General features: G+C 40.6%; 1 protein-coding gene across 1 annotated transcript in view; it reads left to right on the forward strand.

Annotated features, from left to right (window-relative positions):
• Window positions 1–20528, forward strand: part of STK4 (serine/threonine kinase 4) — a 74200-nt gene that overhangs the window by 29974 nt on the left and 23698 nt on the right. Inside the window, exon 10 of the mRNA XM_077831844.1 lies at window positions 2803–2960. Within this exon, the coding sequence (XP_077687970.1) occupies window positions 2803–2960 (158 nt within the window). The remainder of the gene's footprint in view (window positions 1–2802; window positions 2961–20528) is intronic.

Here is a 20528-nt window from a genome sequence, read left to right on the forward strand (position 1 = left end):
CTTGCAGTTGCATAGAATGAGTATGCATAGAGTATCTTCACTCTCTAAATAAATGTTTTGTCACCACAGTGGGTAATTAGAGTTCTATACTACTTCAGTAATTATCCCCAATAGCACAATATTTCTCTACTTTGCAAACACGTTTCCAGACTCTGACCTTTGATGCAGTCTGTCTGAAGGTGGCTTTGTTGATCTGATTCTGTACAATGAGGCTTTTTAAAAAAGGAAACTATTGCCAGTGGTAGAATAAAATAATTTGTCTTAACGTCTGTTATGATGCAGATGTGTAAGCATTTATTTTCATCTTTCAGCTGTTTGCTGGCTCAGGAAAGACTACAAGATATTTGCAGCTTAAAGAGTTGTAATGATATTTTCATATTATTTGTACAGCCACCCCTTTGTCTCTTTCAGTATCTGAAGCCAAGGATCATGCTAAAATATCTTATTGCTTTATGGAAGTTCACTTTACTCTATATTTAACACTTCTGTAAACACACAAGATGTCCTTAAAATATCAAGTTGGTACAAGAATTCAAACCATTATATCTATTAATAATCAAATAAAATCTGGAAATGAAGTTCTACAATATAATATGTCAGTTTTACTTTAAAGAATTACTTCTGTGACTAAACATGTATGGATTTCCAGATACCAAAAATAAAGCACCAGTTAATAACATACAGTCTCTTGGAAAATTTAGATCTTTGACAGGCTTATGTCTGCATATCTCCAAAATGTGAAACTCTTTGCCAAAGATTGTCTTATGGACATCTGGCAAATCACTTAAGAGACTATTTTATGTATTTTAAGCCCCATTTTTTATTAGTTTTGGCAATTATACTTAATTCACTTGTGTGGCACTTAATGGTGTAATCTTAACTACCCAGTCTAGACCTGGCTTATGTTTGGCTAATTTTGGTGCCATTTATACTAGCACTTGACCTGGGGTAACTGTTGTGGGAAGCTGAATTTATGAGTTGCCTGGCTTTTATGGACATGTGAGACTTGACTTCTGTAATGCTTAATGTATTTAGACATGATAGATTTCTTGCATTGTGTAGCAAACTGTGTTTTTTATTACAATGAAATAACATTCCCTTTTGAAAACAGGGTCTTCAAAATAGGTTAGTTGACTTGCTCTTCCAGAACTAACTCATATGTAATGTGCACAAAAACCATATGCAGCAATTTATCATAAATGAAAGCAATTTTGCGTTTAGCTATGAATAATCTTTGTAAATACAGTTTCAGTTTTCATGATCCTAAGGTGTAGCTTGCTGCAATAGTATATCTTCTGTACAAGCATATTTTTATTCTTATGCTGAGACTCTGTACAAAGTATTATCTGCTTTAAATCTTGTTTGTCAGCTGGACATAAATTTGAATACATATTAAACAACATCTGAAACTGCACCAGTTGCACTAGCAGGTAAGTCTTAAGTTTGACAGTCCTATCCTTTTATACTGTCAAGAAGCCACACTGAAACTTTCAATATTTTGTTACTTCTAACAGTTCTTATATTGTCTAAATCCCCCTCCTCCCTCCCCCCCGCCCCGGTGCTTTGAGGCTACAGTCTGTTCACTTTTTGTCTCTTTTCCCCTGACCAATAACCCCATATGGCATCCTAATGATCCTTCAACTGAGGAAGGCTGGGCTTCTCCTAGATCCCATCTCATCTATACCTCAAATCTCGTCCGTTTCAAACGGCGTCAGTGTCCTAACTGAATGTATGGCCATACACTTCCACTTTTGACATAAGATGAGCAGGGGTGACAGTGTGCTAGAGGGGATCGGTTGGGTGAATTCATGCTTAAATGTCCACGGCTCCAGGGGTGCTGTAACAATATTTATAGTGGGGGTGCTGCTGATGGAAACCATGTATTTGGTGTTAAAACTTCAAGCCAAGGGGTGCGGCTGCACCTCCAGCACCTCTAGTTCCAGCACCACTGCACAGATCACATTAAACCACAATCCAAATGTAAATGTGGCTGAAGGAAGGCAGGGCATGTTACCATCCTTATTTCTAATCCAATCTAACTTGTGTGACCCAGTAGGAGAACCTGTATTTGACTAAGGGAAATATCCTAGCAAAAGAATCTGCTAGAATAAGTGTTGATTTTAAAATCTATTTCTCCCCGACCCCATGCATACCTTAAAAAATTAATAGTCCCTTCCCACGCCTTCAGGAAAGGATAGGGTATGTAACCGTTATACAAAGGAACTTACAGGGGCTTTCTTGGAGTGTGGTGGCAGCTGGCCTTCTGTACTGTTCCAGTCAAATGGAAAATGTAGCATGTTCTCACTTGTAAAACAAATTTTGGTTCTGATCTCATTCATTATTGAACTTTAATTTTATATCCTTTTTTTCACATTTTATAATGCATACAACCTAGTTTGTAATAAATAAGCTGGCATCCAGCTGGCTGAAGTCTGTATGCAGCTTGTAGTGCATATCTTAGCAGTCACTTAGCAGTTTGTTCTGATGGACTCAGCACAGGTCTAACAATCAGAACCTCTGGACTTCTAATCCTGGCTCTGATGCAACTGGCTCTGTGGTCTCTTAACCTCTTACAGATGGAGAAACAGAGGCAAATGGGGATAATACTTCTCTCACAGTAATGGCGTGAAGATTAGCTATTTGTCTAGTGCTTTCCACATAGATAGTACTTTGTCAGCTTTGCCAAATATTATTAGTGAACTAATTGCTTGAGACAGATTCTGTTTGGTGAAATATAAAATGCTCTAGTTTCTGATTTTTACAGAAGTGACCATTGTTTTACCATTTTTTAAATATTTCCAGGGAGCGATGAAACAATGCAGCCAGCCAAACCATCATTCCTGGAATATTTTGAACAAAAAGAAAAGGAGAATCAGCTCAATAGCTTTGGGAAGAATGCATCTGGCCAGACAAAAAATTCCTCTGACTGGAAAGTACCACAGGATGGAGACTACGAATGTGTAAGTATATACTTTGAAATGTAATACGGCCATCTTAAAGGTTTTCTGTTAATCTTACTGTAACAAGTTTCTTATTTGGAGAAGGTACAGTAGAACCTCAAAGGTACAAACACCAGAGTTACAGACATACCGGTCAACCGGCCACCCTGTGGAACAGGAAGTAATCCTGCAGCAGTGGAGGGAGACAAAGACCCACACCCACATCCACCCACACACACACCCTTCATTGCCTCAGGCCTTTAGCTCAGGGGTTTAGGCGGGGGTTGGGGCTGCAGCTGCAGGGTGAGGGGGGTCAGGGCTCCAGGCAGGGAGTGGTGGTCAGGGCTTCTGATCCTTGAAAGTACTGGGGCTTGGGGCTTCAGCCCTGTGGCTCCTTTCCTGATTTCAGACCTGCAGGGGGCATAGCGGCTTGGGGCTTAACTATGAGGGGAGCGCCGGTTTCAGCCCCATCGTGCACCCTTCTTCTCTCTCTCTCCCTCCCCCCCCCCCCCCCCCGGCTGAAACCAGGAGCAGAGCTGCAGGGCTGAAGCCCTGAGTCCTGGCACTCCCCCAAGATCTAAATCCCTGAGTTTTAGTGCTCCCGAAGGGCAGAAGCTCTCACCCACCCCCCACCTGGAGCTCTGATTACCCTGCACACCACCCTGCGGCAGCAGCCCCAACCCACCCCCCCCCCCCACCCCCCCAGCATCCCACCCCCTCCAAGCAGCTGAAGTCCGTAACATCTTGTTCAGAATTAAGGACATTTCAAAGTTACGGACAATCTCCATTCCTCAGGTGTCCGTAACTCTGAGGTTCTAGTGTAATAGAAAGTCAAGGAAAATTTAAATGCTAACTCATTACAGCCTCTGGGTATATTTTTCATGTAAGAACATCTAAGATACAAACATAAACTTTTTGTAATTTTATTCTTTTTTGTTTGAAATGCGTAATGGCTAAAATATAAACAAAATTCCACATGGCTATTGGAAAATATTAATCCTTAATGTGTAATGTGTGAATCAGTGTTGCCAAATCTCATGATGATTGGTATGTGTTATCTTAAAGCTTTACCTCTAGGAGTCACGTTATTTGCAAATCTCAGCCTTCATATTTTTTAAAACAAAACCTGTTTCTAGCCTTCATAGATAGTAATGGAGAAAAGCTGGAAAATGCAAACCTCAATGTCTCAAAACCAGAATGCAAAACAGGACCTTAAATTTATTTTATTTAAAATCTCATGATGACTCTTAAGCCAATCTCACCTTTTGGGGGATCAGACTTAAGATTTTTGAATGATTTCTGGAGTTAGCAGTACTGCAAGATGGATAATCCACCTTACTGTGGTGTTTTTCAGCTGTCTCTTTCAGTGATATTTCAGTGCAAGTTCTTTCTGTGTTAGCTGCTTTTGTTTTATTGTACTCTGTTTTAACTTACCTTGAATCTTGGGTAATATGAAGGAATCAGATTGAAATAATTAATGTTGAAATTTACTCCAGTATCATAAAGCCATGCAGGAAGCAAAATCTACCTCCTGGTCATGACACAGTGCTTCAGAGGAGGCCTTGCAGCCAAGGCTGGTATAGTATCTGCAGTTCTTCTGTGCCTCTTGCACTGATTCATAGGGCCGCTGGAGCCAGGGTAGCACAGATCGTGCAGTCTCTCCACTTTAGCCTAAATAGGACCGGCATGGAGACTCCACTAGAGGACCCACCGCACATTTCTCCTGTAGCCTTTGTAACACGCAAGCCCTGTTTTGCCCCTGCGCACCACTGTTAATGTTCAGAATCGCTTCAGAAACACATTTTACAAAAATAGTATATAAGCAGCAGGCTAATTTACCAGCCTATGCACCAAAGAGCACTCCAGCCACAGGATTCCAGTCCCTTTTCTTCAAGGACTTCAGAATAACAGAAAATATATCAAACATGTCCTTTTCCACTTGACCCAGGGTTATCTTCAGGAGCCTATCTACTCTCTACAGGATTACACTCTGTAGGCCATCTGCCTGGGAATCAGGGCAAGCCTCTCTGTTTCCTTTTCCTTCCTAGCCTGTTCCTTGCAGATTATGCACTGCAGGCCATCTGCCTGAGAGTTTTATATAAACTGGCCTCTTCCCCTGACCTGGGGACTACTGCAGGAGCCTTCCTACCCCTGCAGCTCTCCAGCTAACCTGAGTTACTTATTACCTGTTGGTTTTTATGAGGACCAGGTGATCTTCAAGCTGTCACCTGAATCCTGGCCTCACAGCCTCAGCTGGGCGGTGGCTCATTAGTCACAGGTAGGGTTAGGCCCAACTCCTTTTAAAAGGGTCAGCCACCCTCTGACATAATATAATTCTCTCCCTCTTTTACTTTAAGGGGTGCTGCATATTTTTCCTTCTTCATGTGTGCACGCTGTCATTGAATAGGTGTTCGTATTGGTCAACAATGTGAAGCTAGACACTTTAGCGTAGTAAAGGATACACATTCCTCTTGAAAAGAGTTGTGGAGGAAAAATTGATTTCTTCTGTTTTAATTCTAATAGGTTGATACCAAAATCCATCTAAAAATTGTTCATATAAACATTCTGGGACTTTCTTGAAAACTGTGAAGACCCCAATTTATTACCATAGAATGGGGTGTCCTCTTATGGATCAGTGCACATCTAGTTCACTGGGAGTGTGCACACAGTGAGGGATGTGTGTAGTGTAGAAGGCACAAGGTAAAGAGGAAAGTTCTGTGACATAAGAATGACCATACTGGGTCAGACCAATGGTCCAGCTAGCCCAGTATCCTGTCTTCTGACAGTGGCCAATGCCAGGTGCTTCAGAGGGAATGAACAGAACAGGTAATCATCACCTGCTGTTGCCCATTCCTGGCTTCTTGCAAACAGAGGCTCAGAACATTGTAACAGAGAAGAAATATTTTTAGACCTGTGATGAGTAGCTGTTTTGACTCAGTTATATGCCCTTGGTTACTGCCTTCTGTTATTACTGAAGTATTGCTGTTTACATAGATTACCAGTTTGGTGATAACACAAAAAGGAAGCATTTTGAAAGCAATAAATCAAACATTATTTAAAAGTGCTTGGGTCCCCCTCATACATTAATTTGTAAAAATCTCACTTCTAAGCAGCGTACACTTCCTTAGTTCAGTTTTCTCTCCATGCATGAATATGCCACAGTCTTGCATTTTAATTCCATAATTGAGCTGACTCTCCAGTTAGTTTTTCTTTTATGTAGGATAAGTACTTGAAAACAACAAACATTAATGTTTAATATACACAAGGGTTTCCTGCAGCCCTTAAATGAGGGTTACTAACAGTAACATGTTATGTAATCCAATCAAAGACCTAAAGCTGAATACCTCTCCTGTTTAGTTAAAAAAATTGAATAGAGTAACCTAATGTTGGGCTTTAGGCAAAACTCATCTGTTAAACTGCTTAGTAATTGAATGCCCCAATATCATAAACTGCTTGAAGTGAGAGTACTTTCACTAGTTAATATCAAGCACATTCAACCTAGACTGAACCCAGCACTGGACTAATTCTGCTTTGTCAGAGGGGGTGGACAGGAGCATGCTTTTTATCTTAACCTCTATGCTTCCAAGCAGAGACCAGATCAGTCAGCTTGGAGATAAATATTGGTTTCTCTGAGCCTCAGGAAATGTGATTTGAAATACTGTTTGGTTTGTTAGCACAATCTGGTTAACATTTCTCTTCCCTTAAGTCCGATATGGTTTCTCCCTCCTAGCTTCTATAAACTGGAGACTCCTGGTTTACAAGCAAGCAACATTTAATTACAAAAGATATTTTTACCCTTTCCCTTGTGGAAAAACATTTGACCTTTTCCTGGTTAGAACTGTTTCTCTGAAGCAGGCAAATGTGAAGTTATTTATACACCACAGCAGTGTCCTCTTGGATTAGGGTTCCATTATTTTCATCCAGACTTCCTGTTACTTGTTAAGTGCTGATAATGTGCAAGGCACTGAATATTTGTTCCTTGGGTAGGTATTTATAGACTGTAATCAAGTCACCCTATAACCTTCTTTTTGTTAAACTAAATAGATCGAGTTCCTATAAGGCATGCTTTCTGATCCTTTAATCATTCTCGTGTCTCTTCTCTGAACCCTCTCCAGTTTATCAACTTCCTTTTTGAATTGTTGGCACAGAACTGGACACAGTATTCCAGCAGTGCTTGCACCCGTGCCAAGTATGAGTTAAAGTAAACTCTCTACTCTTAATCGAGATTCCCCTGTTCGTGCGTCCTCGGGTTGCATTAGCTCTTTTAGCCACAGTATCTCACACTGGGAGCTCATGTTCAGCTGATAATCCTCCATGACCACCAAATCTTTTTCAGAGTCTCTGCTTCCCAGGATGGAGTACCCCATTCTGTAAGAATTTCCTGTATGCTTTGTTCCTAGCCATATTAAAATGCATATCGCTTGCTTGCTCCTAGTTTATCAGGTGATCCAGATCCAGCTGAATCAATGACCTGTCCTCTTCGTTATTTACCACTCCTGTAGTTTTTGTGTCAAACTTTCACTGATGATTTTAAGTTTTGTTTCAGGTCATTGATAAAAATGTTAAATAGTGTAGGACTAAGAACCAATCCCTGCAGGACCCCACTGGAAACAAACCCACTTGATAACAATTCCCTGTTCATAGTTACATTTTTGAGACTGATTTAGTTAGCCAGTTTTTAATCTCTTTAACGTGTACCATATTAATTTGATATCTTTTTAATTTTTAATCAAAAGTCACAGGGTACCAAGTCAAATGCCTTACAGAAGTCTAAGTATATTACATGAACATTATTACCTTTATCATGCAAACTTGTAATCATATAAAAAAAAAATCAGGTTAGTTTGACAGGATCTATTTGTTGATTCGCATTTATTACATTATCCTCCTTTAGTTCTTTATTAATTGAGTCCTGTATTAGCTGCTTCATTGTCTTGTCCAGTATTCGTGTCAGGCTGACAGGCCAATAATTACCCAGGTCATCCTGTTGTCCCTTTTTTTAAAAATTGGGACAACATTAGCTTTCTTCCAGTCTTCTGGAACTTCCCCAGTGCTCCAAGACTTACTGAAAATCTACATTAACAGTCCAAGAACTCCTCAGCTAGCTCTTTTAAAACTCTTGGATGCAAGTTATCTGGACCAGCTGACTTAAAAAAATCTAACTTTTTAAATCACAGAAAACTTGTCTTATGTTAACACAATAATAAATTCCTGCTCCATGCTTTCTTGGCATCATTATGATACTGAAAGCTGTGCCAGATTCCAGGGGAAAATGGTGAGAATAAGATGAGAATAACTTCCCCCCACTTTTTTTAGTTAATCTGCATCCTTTTGCTGTAATGTGATTTTTTTTTCTGTCTAATTCTAAATGGCTCTATATAGCAATGCTGAGCTTTTGCTTAAGATAATATATTACTACTTTTGTCTCACTAATCAAAAGGTTGGCTACAAATTCTAGGTTATTTCTTGGAAGTGAGTCAAATTTAACCAATACTTAGTGTTGGACACCATTGCAAGAGCATTTGGATATCATCTTATGTTTCCCTACGGGCACCTGTAGCTATGTCACTTCTACTGCAAAAAGTTAGGATTGAAGCAGAATCTTCGATTGTATCTCTCCAAATGTATTTATTAGCACTAGGGTCAACCCCTGATGCCTTAGTCTCAAATGAGCATTTTGGGTTTGTTTGTTTGAAGCCACCTGCACAATATCTGTGCTTTTGAAGGCCTGTTAGGGGTGCTTCTCTTAAGAGTTATGTTAATAGCCCAGCTGTATTTAGCCATTTATGCTACTTCTAGCTTCCAGAACTGCTAGTGAATACCTGGTAGAAATCCAGTTGATGAAAATGGGTATGCTTTTTTGTTCAAGGGATCCCAGGAAAGCTTTACTCATTGCCTGTTAGCTCTCATTAAAATCCTCTAAATTCTCTTAAACTATCAGGAATTCCTGTACTGGCAAGTTTTAGCTCTGTGGCTGGGCAAGGAGATAGCCGTTCAGAAACAAAATTCATGGCTCTTCCCTTCAAATAACCCACCTTCTTTGGGACCAATCTGATTTGGTTCATGCCTAGGTATTGGTGAATAAGCTCTTTCCCATCCCTGCAATTACTGAAAGCCAGTGTCTGCCTGTCATCTTCCATGACCCAGCCCTTGAGCCTAATGATGAATGTCTTCCTTGATGATCTCCAAGTTTTCCTGTAAACTGTGTGTATGTGTGTGTTTCATTCCTTTCATAAACCAAGTCCGTTATAAAACTGCTGTAAATCACTGGCGCATAAATGCATGGTGCGAGGCAGCAGAGATGACTTTTGATGATTCCCCTTTGGCCTTCTGTGGAGACGTTTGTGCAAGGACTGTGAGAAGCTGCTACTGTACACAGCATTTGCTTACATTAGGGATGTAAAAGGTTAACGGGTAAGCATTAGGCTTACCGGTTAACCAAAGTTAACTGTTAACCCTGGTGGCCTCAGCTCCAACCAGGCCGGAGCAGCCCTAGCCCCAGCTGCGCCAACAAGGCCCTGGCTACTCCTCATCGACCGGCCAGACCCCAGCCATGCTGTGCCTAGCTGGGCAGCAGGACCCTAACCTCAGCCGCACCACACTAAGGGCATAGCTACACTTGCAGATGTAGAGTGCTTTGAGTTAAACCAGCCTTCATAGAGCGCAGTAGGGAAAGCGCTGCAATCTGTCCACACTGACAACTACAAGCACACTGGCGTGGCCACATTAGGAGCTCTTGCAACGGCCACAGAGGGCAGTGCATTGTGGTAGCTATCCCAGGATGCAAGTGGCTGCAACATGCTTTTCAAATGGCGGGGGTGGGGGTGGAGTGTGACAGGGAGTGTGTTTTGTGTGTATGTGGGGGGAGAGAGAGTGGGTTTTTGCAGGGGCTGAGAGCATGTCAGCATGCTGTCTTGTAAGTTCAGACAGCAGCAGACCTCCCTCCCGACCCCCGCCTCTCTCTCTCACACACAGCATTCCACAGTAATGGTTGCTTTGTCTCGGAGCAAATAAGCATGCCGGCTGTCAGAAATGGAGCTTTCAAAGGGGATATCCACATTCCTACAGCGAGTTCAAAACAATGGGACGAGTGGCCACTTGACTTCAGGGGATTATGGGACGTTTCCGGAGGCTGATCAGAGCGCAGTAACGCAACGTCTCATTCACACTGACGCCCAGGCGTTTCAGCCATGGCTCAGCAAGCGTTAATCTTCTCACCGAGGTGGAGTACCAGGAGCGCTCTAGCCGTGGAATCAGAGCGCTCTACGTGCCTTGCCAGCGTGGATGGGTAGTGAGCTAGGGCGCCCGGGGCTGCTTTAATGCGCTCTAACTCGCAAGTGTAGCCGAACCCTAAGTCAAGCAGCCAGCTGCGCCCCAACCCTGGCTGCGCCAGCCAGACCCTAGCCGTGGCCACGCCGGCTGGACCCAAGCGACCTCAGTTAACAGTTAACCTGTTAAATGAAATAATTTTAATCGTTTAACTGGTTAACTTTTTAAACTGATATTTACATCCCTAGCTCAAACAACAAGGAGTCCTTGTGGCCCCTTATGGACTAACAAATTTATTTGGGCATAAGGTTTTGTGGGCTAGAACCCACTTCATCGGATGCATGGAGTGGAAATACAGGAGCAGGTATAAATACATGAAAGGATGGGGGGTTGCTTTACCAAGTGTGAGGTCAGTCTAACGAGATAAATCAATTAACAGCAGGATACCAAGGGAGGAAAAATAACTTGTGAAGTGGTAAGAGAGGTGCCCATTACAGACAGTTGACAAGAAGGTGTGAGTAACAGTAGGGAGAAATTAGTATTGGGGAAGTTAAGTTTAGGTTTTGTAATGACCCAACCACTCCCAGTCTCTATTCAGGCCTAATTTGATGGTATCCAGTTTGTAAATTAATTCCAGTTCTGCAGCTTCACGTTGGAGTCTGGTTTTGAAGTTTTTTTGTTGAAGAAATGCCACTTTTAAGTCTGTAATTGAGTGACCAGAGAGATTGAAGTGTTCTCCTACTAGTTTTTGAATGTTATGATTCCTGTTGTCAGATTTGTATACATTTATTCTTTTGCGTAGAGACTGTCCAGGTTGGCCAATGTACATGGCAGAGGGGCATTGCTGGCACATGATGGCATATATCACATTGGTAAATGTGCAGGTGAATGAGCCCTTGATGGTGTGGCTGATGTGGTTAGGTCCTGTAATAGTGTCCCTTGGATAGATATGTGGACTGAGTTGGCACTTGGGTTTGTAGCAAGGTTTGGTTCCTGGGTTGGTGTTTTTGTTGTGTGGTGGGCAGTTGCTGGTGAGTATTTGCTTCAGGTTGGGGGGCTGTCTGTAAGCGAGGACTGGCCTGTCTCCCAAGGTCTGTGAGAGTGAGGGATTGTCCTTCAGGATAGGTTGTAGATCCTTGATGATGCACTGGAGAGGTTTTAGTGGGGGCTGTAGGTGACGGCTAGTGGCATTCTGTTACTTTCTTTGTTGGGCCTGTCTTGTAGTAGGTGACTTCTCGGTACCCTTCTGGCTCTGTCAGTCTGTTTCCTCACTTCACCAAGTGGGTATTGCAGTTTTAAGAACACTTGATAGAGATTCTGTAGGTGTTTGTCTCTGTCTGAAGGATCAGCGCAGGTACAGTTGTATCTTAGAGCTTGGCTGTAGACAATGGATCGTGTGATGTGGTTTGGATGAAAGCGGGAGGCATGTAGGTAAGTATAGCGGTCAGTAGGTTTCCCGTATAGGGTGGTGGTTATGTCACCATTGCCTATTAGCACTGTAGTGTCGAGGAAGTGGACCTCTTGTGTGGACTGGTCCACGCTGAGGTTGATGGTAGGGTGGAAATCGTTGAAATCTTGGTAGAATTCCTTGAGGGCCTCTCTAGCGCATCAAGGATCTACAACCTATCCTGAAGGACGATCCCTCACTGTCTCACAGATTTTCATTTGTTCAGATAATGCACAAAGTGATGAAGGGAAATCTGTCAAACAATTGAAGGAAAAATTACTTGTAAAATGTATTTGCTTTAACTAATTTAACAAATGTACCCCCATCTGTTGTGTCTCTTAAAAACTCCCTGCAATGCATTGGGAATGCAGTTGGTATCAGAACTGTAATTAACAGATGTATCCTGAAAGCAATTAATGGTGCCATCTCAGTTTTCTCAATTAAATTACTTTAAAGGGTGCATATTTAGACAAGACTATTTCCACAGGGCAATATTAACTATCTTCTGTTAGTTTTAGAAGCAGTCATCTCCATTTATGTGTACATGATAGAAGTTGTTGTAATTGTGTACATGTCTGTAAGCTAGTTCTGGTCCGGAGCTTTTAATTGATATTGTCCAGGTCAATTCCCTTCTGCAATATAATGTAACCCAAAGTGAGCCCTTTCTCTTACTTGAATAGGAATGTAACACTTTTTTTCTGAGCTCTTATACTGAGAACATCTCAACATGTTTTAAAAACAAAGCATTTCCCCCCCTCTTGCTGTGTCAGTATCCCTTTGTGGCAGTGTAGTCTTGGATCTGTTGTATTTAGTATCTCGCTAATTTCTGGGATCTTTAAGTCAAAACAAACATAAAAGAACAGTTGTAATTTTACTAGCAGGGAAGAGAAGGAAAAGTATTTTAGAGATTAGTAGTAGCTTCCTCCTGCAGAATTGTTGATGAAGTGCCATTGTGGATTCCCCTCCCCTTTGTCTAGACATATTAATTTTGATTCTATGATTTTATATATATATAAATAAATAGGCATAGTTAATCCACTTCCCTGAGAGTGAGTAGCTGTGTTGATAGGAAAAGCTTTCCTGTTGACATGGCGCTGTTTATATGGGAGGTTAGGTTGGTATAACTACATCACTTGGGGATTTTTCACACTCCTGAGCAATGGAGTTATACCGATCTAGGTCTGTAGTGTAGACCTGGCCTAGGAGGAGATCTGAAGAGCCATCTCAAATAGTGAAAAACCACACCAAGGATTCATTTGTAGAGCTGGTTGTACAGACAAGGTTTTTTAATTACATTGTTAAATGGAGTTTTTGCTATACCAATCTAGGGACACACCCTGACCTTGTGTGAGATGTTTTTGAGCTTGTTTACCACTTAACTTTTCTGCCTCTGATATGTCCCTCTGAGTTTAATTCACTTGTATTTATGAAATTGCTTGGAAAACAGAAGTCAAAGTTCCAGAGACAGAAAAATGCATAGTATCAGAGGGGTAGCTGTGTTAGTCTGTATCCACAAAAACAACGAGGAGTCTGGTGGCACCTTAAAGACTAACGGATTTATTTGGCCATAAACTTTCATGGGTAAAAAACCCCACTTCTTCAGATGCACCATGCATCTGAAGAAGTGGGGTTTTTTTACCCATGAAAGCTTATGGCCAAATCTGTTAGTCTAGAAAAATACATAAGATCCCAAAGAAGTCTTATTTTGTTGGTTCTACCCTATCACGTGGCTTGAATGGATATTGTAGGCTGAAGTATCAAAATCCAATTTGGTGGTAGTGGGAAAAAAATCCCTACTAGAACAAAAAATCCATCTTGCACATTTACAGGTCTTTTATATGACTTTTAGTATTCTTAAATTAAATCATTGTGAAAAGCATGTGTTTTAAAATAACATTCACTCTGATTTTTTAAATGTACTTTTTCTGACCCAGAGCCTTATGCAATGAATTAAGGTTGTTTGTATCAAGAATTCACTTGAATGTCTTCAGTTTTTGAGTAGGGCAAAAGGAAGCTTCCATTAAAACATTACTTTCTTCAACTGCACTGAATGTTTCATGACTAGACCAAATGCTTTCAGTGAATCTTGAGGGATTTCTCTGTCCAAAATTTTCTCTTCTCCATCTATCATATACTCCCCTTTCCCACTGGCAGTGGCTGGAATAGAAAATACTGCTTAGGCACTAGCTTTTAAAATAATCATACTTTGATCATAAAGTGAATTTATTTGGCAAGGTATTCATAATTTTAACTAGTCATGTCTGGAAACAGTGATGGATATTTCTGTCTACGTTATGCTGTACTTCGTCCCTATTCATAGCTGGAAAAAATAGACATATAGATTATACTGTATTGAATCCATAATGCAAAAGCTGCTTTTGGTGGGAAAACACTCATGCTACACCCTACTTAGAAGGAGAGGATTTTAAGTTAAAAAAAATTTTAAAAAGCTTGTTTCTTAAGACTGTAGAGGCTGAAAGGAACTGTTATGAATTCCCAAGATTGAAATTATACCCCTCTGATGGGTCCCTGCTAATTGAAGGAGACCTTTCAGTAAAGCATACTATCTAGATCAGGGGTTCTCAAACTTATTGTACTGCGACCCCCTTCTGACAACAAAAAACTATATACGACCCCAGGAGAGGGGACTGAAGCCTGAGTCTGTCTGAGTCCTACCGCCCTGGGTGGCGGGGGCCAAAGCCCAAGAGATTCATCCTCTAGCAGGAGTCCTGTAACCTGAGCCCTGCCACCCAGGGCTTCGGTCCCAGCAAATCTAATCCCTGCCCTGCCGACCTCATTAAAACGGAGTTGCGACCTCCTTTGGAGTCCTGACCCACAGTTTGATAACCGCTGATCCAGATATAATCTTCACTGTGAAAGTTTGATTATAAGATGAGACATCTTTCTATTGAGGCACTGTTTTATTCGTTGGTTTTAAATGTCACGTCTTGACTTGTAAAATTATCCATTTCCATTTACCTGCCCAGCCCTCCTTATCCAGCAATCCCTGCTCGTTGCATACGATCCTTTTAAGCAAGTGCTGCTGCTACCTTTCTAGCATGTTTGTCACATCCTTTCCAGCAGTAATTTTAATCAGTGATGCTTTTATTAAAAGTTGAATATCTTGTAATCTCTTAATCAAATGCTCTCCTATTAGAAATGAGCTTTGGTGTAAGAACATAAAAATGGCCATACTGGGTCAAACCAATGGTCCATCTAGCCCAGTATCCTGTCTTTTGACAGTGGCCAATGCCAAATGCTTCAGAGGCAATGAACAGAACTGGGCAAATATCATGTGATCCGTTACCTGTTACCCTGACTGCCAGAAGCTGGGACTGGACATGTCTACACTGCAATTAGACATCTACAGCTAGGGGCTCGGCCTAAGAGCTGTTTAATTGCTGTGTAGATAACCAGACTCTGGCTGCAGCCTGAGCTCTGGGATCCTCCTACCTCACTGGGTCCTAGAGCCCAGACTCCAGCCTGAGCCCAAACATCTACACTGCAATTAAACAGCTCCTTAGACTGAGCCCCAGGAGCCAGAATCAGCTAGCATGGGTCAGCTGTGGGATTTTAGCTGCACTGTAGACATACCCTCAGAGGCTTAGGGATACCCAGAGCATGGGGTTACCAACTGATGCTTTCATATGGGCAATAATGACCAATACAAAGTGCTGTACATGTGAACAGTTCTGAATCTCCATCACAAATCCATCAGTTAGTTAAAAATATGTGAAAACTCTGTAGTGTTACCAGATTGATTCTGCAATAGTTTGCATCTACTGTCTACACTAATTCAGTCCTATGTTGATATCTTCTGCTCCTGCCTGTTCAAAAGATTTCTACGTCCATTATTGCTTATAATCAATCTCTTGTTTGTTTGCTAAATGTGACCAAAGTTTCAAGGTCATTTGTACTGGGAAGGTGATCTTGAACCTGCATTGCAAACCACATAAACGAATTCATGGTTGCTCCAAATTGCTGATCTGATTTACAGCTAGCTTCTTGTGTGTAGGTTTTATAAAAAAAAAAACTGAGTTCTGAATTCCATTTTAACACAAAATAGGGACACATCACATTTTGGATTGAAAACCTTGTGACAATATTTGAAATGGAAAAAGTCAAGTAGTTCAGTGGCTTGAATATTTTTTTAAATATCTGCCATGGAAGATAATCATTTTTTGCTCTCTCCCCACCCCACCCCCGCCCCCATTGGGAGGAAAACATCTTGTAAAATAGGAGTCATCATTCATTCATGCTGTTTCACTTTGGCACAAACTGACATTGATTTGATTGCAGAGCACTCACTGTTATAACTTATTCTTGCTGCCAAAGTTACATTTTTGTTGCTGTATCCTATATAGCAGTCTGTGCTTGATATATAGCTTAATTTAAAAAGTATCCTTTGGGTGAATTAAAAAATGCATGTAAAATATATAAGCTGCTATTATGGTTTGCAATGAAGTCTTTTTAGATTATGGCTGTACTGTAGCCTATCAGCCCTCTTAAATGGAAGTATTATGAACCTAACACCGTCCTATAATGTTTACAGGACTAAACCTACAAAGCTATAAATGGATTGGCTCCTGGTTACCTTAGAGATACCTCTTTCCTATGTGACATTACCACCTCAGCTGATCAGCTGTTACAAAGTTGAAAATTCCTTAGATCAACCATAAGAGGCTGGGCTAGGGTATTTTTAGGGAGGGGTCCGTTAGTGCAGAATTTGTTTCCTCAGAGCCCAGACTTACTGACCTTAAGATTATACAAGGTCCACTTGTTCTCTTGGGCCATTGTGAGTCATGAGGGATAAGTAGTTAGGTGGGAGTTGTGAAGACTGGAAACATCTTTGGTTTTGGGACGCTTGGCCCTATTTGTGAATTTTCTATGAAGAAGGTAGTTGGGCACAAGTGCTTTTTAAATTTATTTTGATTTAAGTGCTAAAACCGTGCTTGGTGGTGTACAAACCAAAGGAAGAGACAGTCACTGCCTAAGGAGCTTAGTCTAAAAATATTTATAAAACATTTCTTGGCTACAGTCTATAAGTAGTACATGGTTTAGTTTGGACAAATATCTGAATTTCTGTGTTAGGCTGGTCAAAACATACTTGAATCTCATTTCTATGCCTCTCTTCTTCCTTTTGTGTTTGACTCTGCATGATACGTTTTTTATTTCTTTGTTCAGTTTTGACACATGCATAGAAAAGTCTAACTTGTGCTCATTCTAATGGTGTACTAGGTGTATAATTACTCAGTAGTCTTCCCTGTTTATCTCTCTAAAGCCCCTTTGCTAAGGTTTTATGCTGTTATCTGTAGTAGGTATCCTTCAGTCCTGAGAGACCACTGGGATGTGCCCCTGAGAGGTAAAGAATTTACTCAGTTGGTTTTATGGCAGCAATGGTTGTGGCTGAAAAAAACCACTCGAGACAATCTCTGCCGCATCTGTCGCATTTAAAGGTGATGATTTGACCCTTTGGGCTCTGCCTTCTGCGAGCTCTTTTCTCCTCTGCTAAGTTAGACAGCTTCCTCTCAGAACTCCGGAGACCTTTAAGTTCTTGTTTCCAAAGGCTGTGGTCCTGAATGTGATCTTCCCAGTTGTCCGCATCCATTTCTTTGAGGTCTTGCACACATCCTTGAAACACAATTTTGGGCATCCCTTGGGTCTTTTTTCAGATACCAATTCAACATAGAGAATGTCCTTCGGGATGCGCCCATCATCCATTCGGCACACATGCCCAAGCCAGCAGAGGCGTCTTTGAGGAGTGTTCGCATGATGGGTATACTGGACCGCTTGAACACCTCAGTGTTGGTGACTCTGTCCCGCCAAGAGATTCCAAAGATTTGACGAAGGCAAGACTAGGAGAGCTTTTGAACCCCTTTTCCTGATAAGACTATAAGGTCCATCAGGGTGGATTTGATTTAAATCACTAGTCAGGAAGACTCAATTTAATCATGGATTTCTACACAAGTGCATTCTTGTTGGTTGTTATAACCTTAATACATATTCTTCGCAACTCAGAGATAGAAATGTAGGTTTCATTTTTAGAAGGTACACACTATACATTTTTAAAGTGATTTATTTTGAAAACTTTTTTTCAGATTAGTTTTACAGCTATATCAGAAAATGAATGACTGTTTGGTTATTTCATTTACCAAAGGTAATTGAAGTAGATAGTTCACCTCCCAATGACTTCATAAATATCTCCAATTCAACAAGTTAATCATTAATATTTGGAGGATTTTCTTGCCATGCTGTATCAGGAGGAGAACATCACCAGACACATTTAAATTGTTTTATTTAACTAAAACAACATTATGTATTCTGGATTTTTTCTTCAACAGCAAACATGTAATATTTTAACAAAACAAGTATATGAATTTTTGAATTTAGTTAAGCATTCAATTTTTATTTAAATCAGGTTTGTTTTTGTTAAAATTGTTTTTAACTAAAATAGTTAAATGAAATCTTAAAAAAAAATTAAATTGACTGTCAGCCAGGTCAACATGAGAAACTTAAAATATTGGCTTCTGTAGCTAACTCAGACGTCTTCACCTTCATTTTCCTGTTTGTTCATAATCTGGAAAAGAGAAACAGGCTTTCCTGCTTTTTCAGGTCCCAAACGATTTCTCCATTTGGAATGAGTTAGTCCAAAGGAAGAGAATAGGCTTTCTACAGAAGAAGCTACTGCTGTTAAAAGTGAGATTATCACTTCAATAGTCTCTGAATCCAAGTGCTTAAGTGACTTCCAATTCACTGGTGTGACTTTCTTTAAAACATCAGCAAACATATTTCTTGAATGGTTCACCCTTAGCTCTGAAGTTTATTATAGTTGGCATTATGGAGGGAGGATTGCTGGATGTCCATGTCCATAGCCAGTTCCTCCTCCTCTTCATCAGTTAAGGTTTGACCCTCGTACCGAGTATTGAGAATATTTGCAAGAAAATGAGCTGGTGATAGTGCTTGTCCCATTTGTTTTTTTAATGCTTGTAATTTTAACTGTCATTGCATATTTCTCTTTTTAAGATCTCACTCAGTGCCTTCCAAATTTCAACAGCGTCAGCAATAAAACAGCGATTTCCCTGCATTTTGTTCAAGGCTACGGAAATAGGCTTCAGGGTACTCAGCATGTGTTCAACGTTTCTCTTAAGCCCAGTGTTGAGAACTTTTGGCTGTGACAGCGCCATCTATTTTTTCATGATTTTGTTCACAAACTGTCATCAGATGATGCCAGTTCTTGATACAGTGCTCAAAACAGTTCACTCCTGAGTTCCATCACACCTCTTGTGGGAGAGTTCGCTTGAGTCCTCCCACTTTTTTCAGAGCAGCTGCTGCAAAGTGGTTGTTACAGAAATATTTTGCAATTTCAACAACATTAGCCTTTATTTCTGGAACACTGAAATCTTTGGTGAGGACTTGCATCAAATGAGTACTGCAACCATATGTTATTAGGTTGGGACTCTCTTGGATACATTTGCAGCATAGTCTGTGACCAAGCTGCATACTAGACATTTGAATTTTTTTTTCAGTTTTGTTATAGCTTTTACTGCTACTTCTTGTAAGTATTCTGCTGTGTGGGCATTTCCTGATTGTATCAATTGTTTCTGTAAGGAAGACATTCCCTCCTTCTGTTGTCACACAAGCACATACAACAGGAGCATTGTGGACATTGCTCCAACCATCAAGACTCAGGTTAACAATTTTACCCTCTAGACCTTTTGCACGCTGATCAATTTCTTTTTCATACACTTCATCCAGCAATTTGCCTGCGACATCTGCTCTGTTGAGTGGACTGTATCCTGGTCTTAATGACTGAACCATGTTAATGAAGCGTGGGTTCTCTATCATATGGAAAGGAGAGTTTGTTGCATAAACAAACTGGGCAATTTTTTCATCAATTACCTCTTTTTGTAATCTGCTGGTTCTTATCACAAATTTATTTATGGCTATTTCTGGATGATGGAGATTTTTGCTACAGGTGATATACTGTGACATACATGATGTGACTGAAACACTATCATTGGCAGATAACTCTGAAACTATAGAAAATGATAGTGATCTTGAAGGTGGATAGTCTTCAGAATCCTGTATGTTGAGGATGGATTCTCCTAAACAAAATAAGTCAATGCAGTTATTTACCAGTAATTACCACCACCATGCTGCTCATTTAGTATTACTCATTGCATTCACTGACCCTTAGTACTACTTTAAAGGTGAAATTGTAAAAGGAAGATCTGCCTATTTCAGCTGTTTATTTTTTTATCACAACTGCATCTAAAATGGTTGTACCATAGAGTAACAACTATATTTTTTGCTCAAACATGAGAATTCACGAATAGTCCAGAAGGAAGACAGGCAGTCCTTAAGAAAGAAGAATGAAATAAAAAAAGTTTACCAAGATCCTGCATGTTCAGACATGTTCCTTTCATCATCTTCAACTCAGCTTTCTCCTGAGAGGGAACATTTCTCATGATGTTGTTTCATTCGGCCAACCAGGCCTTGCATTTCTTTCTTGCACTGTTTGCATTTTGCACGCATGCCTGTCTTATCCACAGGTAGAGGAACTTGATTAAAATATCCCCAAACTGGGTCTCTCTTATGGCCTGTTGCCTTTATAGGTTTTCCCTTCTAGTGAGAGAATGGTCTGATAGATCTCAAATCAATGAAGGCTACACTCAGGCCTCAAGAATGCTGGAATATGCTGCTCAAACAGTTTCACTTTTGTTTCTACTGCCTGTCCCTCCCTTCTCACATTTATCTCAAGACTTCTTCTTCTTGTCCAGATCTATTCCGCCCCCAACAATCTTCTATTCATTGAATTTTTTGAAACTTTGCACTTTTAGAAAGAGGTAAGGGATTGACTCTGTGTACACAAA

Source organism: Eretmochelys imbricata, chromosome 13 (assembly GCF_965152235.1).
Source record: "Eretmochelys imbricata isolate rEreImb1 chromosome 13, rEreImb1.hap1, whole genome shotgun sequence".
NCBI classification, from domain to species: Eukaryota; Metazoa; Chordata; order Testudines; family Cheloniidae; genus Eretmochelys; species Eretmochelys imbricata.